This window comes from Hippocampus zosterae, chromosome 11 (assembly GCF_025434085.1).
Source record: "Hippocampus zosterae strain Florida chromosome 11, ASM2543408v3, whole genome shotgun sequence".
Taxonomy (NCBI): Eukaryota; Metazoa; Chordata; class Actinopteri; order Syngnathiformes; family Syngnathidae; genus Hippocampus; species Hippocampus zosterae.
In genome coordinates this window covers 6,259,615-6,266,793 of record NC_067461.1, presented here as the reverse complement: position 1 = coordinate 6,266,793, position 7,179 = coordinate 6,259,615, and the positions used below count along the sequence as shown (strand labels likewise).

At 43.6% G+C, this 7,179-nt stretch overlaps 1 protein-coding gene across 2 annotated transcripts; it reads left to right on the top strand.

The window, feature by feature from the left end:
- Positions 1 to 351: 351 nt before the first annotated feature.
- On the top strand, positions 352 to 7,179 carry scdb (stearoyl-CoA desaturase b). 2 transcript variants are annotated; one of them, XM_052080221.1, is made up of 7 exons: positions 352 to 555; positions 652 to 887; positions 3,152 to 3,282; positions 3,796 to 4,001; positions 4,179 to 4,411; positions 5,757 to 5,969; positions 6,044 to 7,179. In XM_052080221.1, exons 2-6 carry the CDS (start codon positions 686 to 688, stop codon positions 5,954 to 5,956), a joined length of 972 nt encoding a protein of 323 aa, XP_051936181.1. In that variant the 5' UTR covers positions 352 to 555; positions 652 to 685; the 3' UTR covers positions 5,957 to 5,969; positions 6,044 to 7,179. The 2 variants fall into 2 exon arrangements, with proteins under 2 accessions (XP_051936181.1, XP_051936180.1); XM_052080220.1 differs by having other exon boundaries at positions 355 to 555; positions 5,757 to 7,179.

Genomic DNA, 7,179 nt, shown 5'->3' with positions numbered 1-7,179 from the left:
CTACTCACCCCCCTAACTGTAGTAAAGTTTTAATGAGCGAAGGACGCAGCTTTTGGGCATTCTGTTCCAAATATAAGCATTGAGTGTCATCCAGAGGGTTGCAATAAAGAGACTGTAAGAATCACACAAAGGTGCAAAAGTGGACGACTTTGGAAAATTGAAAACAAAAAAATAAGAATGAATAAAATCATTTTCAGCTTGTTAGAGATCACTAAATTGTGCAAAAAAAGTCAAATAAATGCAACCCTCGACTCGCTGTCAGACAGCAGGGGGAGCCAGACTTCATCCATTCATTTTTAAAAAATATATATTTTTTGAACTTTCGACACTACAAACAAAAATACGCCACACATTTTGACGTTTAAAATCAACGCGCAAAAGTCTTGTTAACAGTTCTAAATCTAATGCAGAGTCGCACACGCGGTTAACATCAGTTAAGCAATAAGCCAATAGGCATTCGCAGCACGCGCACGCGCGCCCACACAAACCGCATAAGGAGGACTTCATTCATCGACACGCGTCATTTCCACTCGAACTCAGCTGCATCTCTGCACGGTGAGCACATACGCGCGAGCGCGCGCACTGAGTCCAACTCTTCTTGCAAGCGAATGTAAATCCAAACTTTCTTTTGATCTCTCTCTCTCTCTGTAGGTGCGGCTGCTTTCCTCAACCGCCGTTTGCGGAAATGCCCGAGAGTAGCCCTCATGGCAAGAGCACTAACAGTTCGACGGAGGATGTGTTTGCTGACACCTACACGGAGAAAGGAGGTCCCGGCCCCGTCAGGACGTTGGTGTGGAGGAACATCTGGCTCATGGTTATGCTGCATGCCGGCGCTCTCTACGGAGTCCGCCTCATCCCGACCGCTTGTGCACTCACGCTCGCCTGGAGTAAGTAACATGACGACATTGCGTGATTAGAAATGTGCCATCAGCGCGTGGATGGATTCTTAAGTTACAATATTCAAAATGTTGCCCTAACCTCAACGCGGCCACACACAGTTATGATCAGAAAAAAGTGATGCTTCTAAATTATTGATGACGTATTTTTTTTAAAGTTTGTTTTTAAGCAATTAATTAACTTAATTGATTTTTAGCCTCCAGTGTCCTTATTGTGCACAAGTGACTCTACTTGATGCAACATTGATGTTATCAAAGAACAAAAATGCCATTTTAAAGCTTTTTATTAGTTTGAAAAACAAAGTGGATTTTTTTGTGCTGTTAGTGTTTGATACAATGTTCTTTGATATAATAGTTTTTGTTTTAATGACTGAGAATTTCATTGTCGTTTATTTCAATTAGCAGATTACTACGGCGAAAAATTCAATTTGATCTTTCCAAGAAGTATCCGTTCATGGGGAAAATTCCCTCCCCTTCCCAACCATAACTGTTAATATCGTCTAGTGCAGGGGTGCCCAAACTTTTTGGATCGAAGATCTACTTTTCGACACGCACGCACACACACAAATACACACGCATGCGCGCGTGCGTGCACATCATGATGAGAAAGCCTGAAAAGGAGGCATGCGACGCACTTTTGCAGCCTGTTAACTATCGTAGCTCACACGTACCGTTTTAAAGTGCTTCCCTGGGCCCTCCCAGATTCCTATTCTTTGCTCGTGCCCTTGGTGAATTGTACACGAAGCAAACTCTGAATGAGAATCATGACGATAAAAGATGGAGCGCAACAGCTCTGATCACAAGCTGCAGTTGCAAACTGCTGAGCGCTAACAACTTCCGGTGACGTAATCACGCGGCACCGTAAATTTAAGATTTACCTGCTTTATTTTATTTTTAAAATATTTTTTTAGTGAAAATGAGATATGATTAGTGTGCAGTGTATCTTAACACAAAAACATATATTCATAACATGTACAAAGACACACAAGTGGTTGTTTGTTTTTTTTTTCTTCTCGACACGCCTTGGATCTACTTGGGAACTGTCTTGGATCTACCGGTAGATCAGGATCTACCTAATGGGCACCCCTGGTCTAGTGAATATCATTTGTCTTTTTCTCCTGACATCACAAGGGTTGCAGGCGTTCTGGAGCCTATCCCAGCGGTTTTTGGGGGCAGGATCCAGGATGTATTATTTAAAAATATACAGTATATATTTCTTATCATGGAAGAAATTCAAGGGCATTTTTTCTTCTGCTTCATTTATTTGGTCGATGGAAACCAAATTATCAAGCACATTACCGCCACCTACAGGACTGGGGTGCAAGGGCACCAATCATAGGGTCATTTGGTAACGACAGCGTACATATTAAAACACCCTTTGAACTTATTCAAACACATTGTACATACAAGTATATTTACAGGTGCTGCTGTCAGCCACCGCTCACGGCCAGACACTCACACACATACTCCCACCAGATCCCACCTCTTAAAGGCACGCACACAGATACTGCGGTTTGCAGTTTTTTTTAATTTTTTTTTTTTTGCTTGCAATTTTTGTGCATGCGTTCAAACACGTTGACAATTTGTTTAAGAAGAAAATGAAAAAAATTCACAAGGAGTTTCTGTGGGCCACAATTAATGGTCAGAGACTTTGTGACTCTTTGATGACACTCACAAAAAAAAAAAACACTATTTAAAAGCATACAACCAACACACGAATACTACAGTACGCACAGGACATAAACTTTCCGAAACTAGCTTACATCTTGACATTCTCGTTTGTTATGTTTTATTATATTTTATACAGTACAACACCGTTTTTCAAAATATGAGATATTTGGAGGGGGGCGGGGCGGAATGCATTCATTGCCGAAAATTGTTCCCATTTTTCCAAATCTTTTTTTTTTTTTTAAGATGCCACCATTGGAATTTGCGGCCTCTACAGCAGACAGATCGGTGCATTTCGCAAATTCCAGAACAGTCCTCACTTTGTCGCCAGTCTGCTACCCCCCCTCCGCACCGCCCTCCTCCCCCTTGTTTTTGCACATTATTTCACAGCGGAAGACAAAGCACAATCAGCACTCCCATAGACATTCCATTGTGGACCTCGTGGCACCACGACACAATTCGTCTTTGGCTGCCAGATGGGGCACTGAATGCTTGCGCCCGGAAAACAACAAACTGCACACCTGACCTCATAGCCAGTCCCAATCTCGGTTCCAACAGTGAGACTTTGTCATTTCTCTTCCCGCCAGCTGCCGCGTGCTTCTTCTTCAGTGCCCTGGGCGTGACGGCGGGTGCGCACAGGTTATGGAGCCACAGATCCTACAAGGCTTCGCCGGCCCTCAGGGTCTTCCTGGCTCTTGCAAACTCAATGGCCTTCCAGGTACAAAACTCGCCGACACGGTGAAGACGCGACGGCAAGGAGATGGTGGCAAAGAAACGGCCTTAATGTCATAAACGCATGCGCGTTCATGAAATGTGTCTGAATTTAACATATCCCGGTAGTCAGCACAGTCAACAGCAATGATGGTTGGAGCCTTTGATACCTGGACCCTCATTGAGGATTTACTGGACTTAATCTACCTAAACGTGACCCATAAAACAAAAAAAAATCAAACATTGTATATTGAAACATTTAAATGAGTTTTTTTTCCCAAACCTATAGAGCCCCCTCCCTTTTTAGGAGCATAACTTGGAACTACGGTAGTTGTTTTGTTTTTGTTTTTTCGCCTCTGCCTTCCTTATTTTTATGAATCATCCAAGAAAATGCGTTTCCCGTTCCGTCAACGCTACCAGAGCCAAATCTGTCCCAACATAAATTTGAATCAATGTTACGCTCATTCTAAAATCATGAAAACCCCCATCTGTTGCTCTGGCTTTCCGTTCTCGCACGCAGAACGACATTTACGAGTGGGCGAGGGACCACCGCGTCCATCACAAATATTCGGAGACGGACGCTGACCCGCACAATGCAAAACGGGGCTTCTTCTTCGCCCACGTTGGCTGGCTCCTGGTTCGCAAGCACCCCGACGTCGCGGAGAAGGGCCGAAAAGTGGAGCTGTCTGACCTGAAAGCCGATGAAGTGGTCATGTTCCAAAGACGGTAAGGAGAACTTAGTCTGGTCGTTTAAAAAAAAAAGACAACAAAATTATAATCGGAGAGCAGTGGTGTTCAATTTGGTGTTATCGCTCTCACACTCTTGTACCGGTCGTGTTCGGATATGAACGTCAGATTTGCTGCGTGATGGCACCGTGATGTCGATTGATTGATTGATTTCAGGCACTACAAACTCTCCGTGTTGATCCTGTGCTTCCTGGTGCCCATGTTGGTGCCCTGGTACTTCTGGGGCGAGTCCCTCCTGGTGGGCTACTTCCTGCCCGTGTTGCTGCGGTACACCGTCGGGCTCAACGCCACCTGGCTGGTCAACAGCGCCGCGCACATGTGGGGCAACAGGCCGTACGACCACACCATCAACCCCAGGGAGAACAGGATCGTCGCCTTCAGTGCCATAGGTGGGAAAGCTCTCGGCGACATTCGCATACCGCCGTCGCTCGAGAGACGAGTCTTTCAAAGCTACAATTATTATTATTTTTGGCTACGACTGGCAAATTGTAAACATTTGTCAAAACAAAAAGAGGCTTCAAGGTCTTTATTGCCACCCCCACCCTCAAACTAAACGTTAAACAAAGAGAATAACCCAACCACGTAGCTTTGAGATAAGTTAGTTTAGTTTCATGCTAACGAACAATGCAGAATGCCGTCAACAAGCTAACGAATAGCATCAGGGTTGCGGTGGTTTAACCCTTTTAAGGTACTGAGATTTGAACCCAAACAATGGAATCAGAATCATCTTTATTGGCCAAGTATGTAGAACACACAAGGAATTTGTCTCCGGTATAACACGCTGCATTAGTATCATCGTAAACCACAAAATCATTGAACCATTTTAGAGTAACCAGTAGTTTTGTAGTACCATTTTGTAGTACTACAAAGTAACACATGGAGTAACGCGTACAGTATTGTATTTGTTAGTTGCTCCATGTACAGCACTTTGTTTGCAGCGATGGCTGTTTGAAAGTTGAGTTGAGTATATTCTTTGTCCTCTGTGAAGAATTGCGTACTCAAAATGGTTTTGACTGTCGCACACAAACTCTGTGTTATACAATAATATCCACGTTATTTTTAAAGCCTTTCCACAATCTGCTTTTCCTAAAGCTATGTAGTAGCAAATGGAAGTCAAATTTCCAACAATCACATTATTTACAGTTTGTGTCTGCAAATGTATACACGGTTTCAATTTTGTTCTGGCTTCCAAGCAAACTCGATTGACACTTAATACCAAGCGCTACCAAGGCTGAACACCTGTTTCGTGGTGGCGGTGAAAATATCGTCTTGTTCTGAGCATGCCACACCGTTCCATGAGCAAGGTGTTACCTCGGCTTGCCTGACTAAGAACTGGAAAAAAAAAGACCTCCATTGAACGGTATAGAGTACAATGCCAATAATTTAACCTAAAGTGATGGAAAGTAGTATAATGGTGAAGAATGTTCCGTGATGGTACAACTTGAACCGAAACAAAATAATTCATTTTTACTGATATATTTTAACAGCTTATTACATCGAGAGTATTAAATGAGGATGAAATATTTAATTACGATTTGACAGTGATCTGCAGAATAAGTAAGTCATTTTAATTTTTTCTCATTTCATTTGTTAAATTGAGACATATGTACTGTTTTGTCTGTCTATAGGTGTTGCTCCATCGTTTGTATTCCTACAGTACATATACTTCATGGTGAAAGACTGTACTGTACTCCACACAGTCGGCGTTCTTGACTCTCTCTCTCTCTTTGCCAGGCGAAGGCTTCCACAACTACCACCACACGTTCCCCTTCGACTACGCCACCAGCGAATTCGGCTGCAGGCTCAACCTCACCACCGCCTTCATCGACCTCATGTGCTTCCTGCGCCTGGCCTGCGAGCGGCGGTCGGCGTCCAAGGAGATGATAGCGGCCCGCGTGCAGCGGACGGGTGACGGCAGCATTAAAAGTGGCTGAGCCGCAACGTCGAGTATGCATTATTTTGATGATGATGATTAGGAGACACTGCGTGGTGCTGACTTACTCTGATCACTTTTCTAACAGGTCACGTTTCGAGTATCTGGTCATTCAGTGCATTGTTGTGGTACCGCAACAGTGAAGTCGCACGCCTCTTAATTCCGACATGCTTGTCTATTGTAAAAGTAATCTGAACCAACTCGCTTCACGTTTGTCGTCTTTTGGGAGAATGAAACGCAATGTGCGCATTGTGGTTGGAGGGCCAATGGGTTTTTCTGCACACGCACGCACGGGAACCTTTCCCTTATACGTTTATGGTGTTATTTTTGATTTGGAGATAATTGCTTGCCCTCAGATAAGACTGTCAGTCAGAAATGCACTGCAGCAAAACATCTCGGAGTCACGTCTTGGTGGGGGTATGGGTGAGGTCATGTTTTACAAAGGTGATCTACTAATTTAACCAAAAGCACAAATCATCCAAATAGAATGTTGTATCATTGCTTTCTTGCGTGGATTTGGACATGACTCTTTTTGAAAGGGTTAACTCATTTAAAAAAAAAATGGCAGAAATTTTCTATGAATGTCTGTTATAATAAACATAATTTCAGACCCAAGAAATGTTATTACCTCACATTTGGAATGCTAGGATTACCCTTAAATGAAATTCTATTAAAAAAAAAGTTCACCTTATCATATGAGTCGTACTATACTTACACACGCGTGCAGTGTTTTTCCCCCCTCTTCTCCTTTCAGCCTTGCAGTACGTTTTTGTGGGACATCTTGTACGTTAATTGAGTGTCCCGTCCTCAACCTTGCGATTGTCATCGGGCCAACTGTTTGTCGCACGCACACGCAAAAAAAAGAATTGTGCACACATGCGTCACGATCTCACTGGGCATTTTTCAGATAGCGCCGCACGCCGTCTCGGTTGTTGGACATTCCTCGTTTAACAGTTGGCCGCGGTGCAGCCAGTGTGTCACCATTGGTCGTCAAAGCAACTACCAACTGAACGAGTCGTTTTTCAACACGGTGGAATGAGAGAGGGAGTGACAAAAGGAGGCGGGGAAATGTATAGGAGGCCAATGGAGCCTTGAGCTACACTGCCCTCTACTGGACAAATTGCGCCATTTATCGGGAAAAAAACTCAATGTATTGGGACAAACACTCTAATGCCGTCCTCAGTGGACACATAGAGAAAATAAAGAGAGAATGCAGCACAAAAT

What these genes read in the sequence shown, in the direction of transcription:
- scdb (XM_052080221.1), top strand. Translation starts at nt 686, where the DNA reads ATGCCCGAGAGTAGCCCTCATGGCAAGAGCACTAACAGTTCGACGGAG. An exon ending in TGCACTCACGCTCGCCTGGA is followed by an intron (nt 888 to 3,151) that starts GTAAGTAACATG and finishes TCTTCCCGCCAG; the next exon opens with CTGCCGCGTGCTTCTTCTTC. An exon ending in CGTCGCCTTCAGTGCCATAG is followed by an intron (nt 4,412 to 5,756) that starts GTGGGAAAGCTC and finishes TCTCTTTGCCAG; the next exon opens with GCGAAGGCTTCCACAACTAC.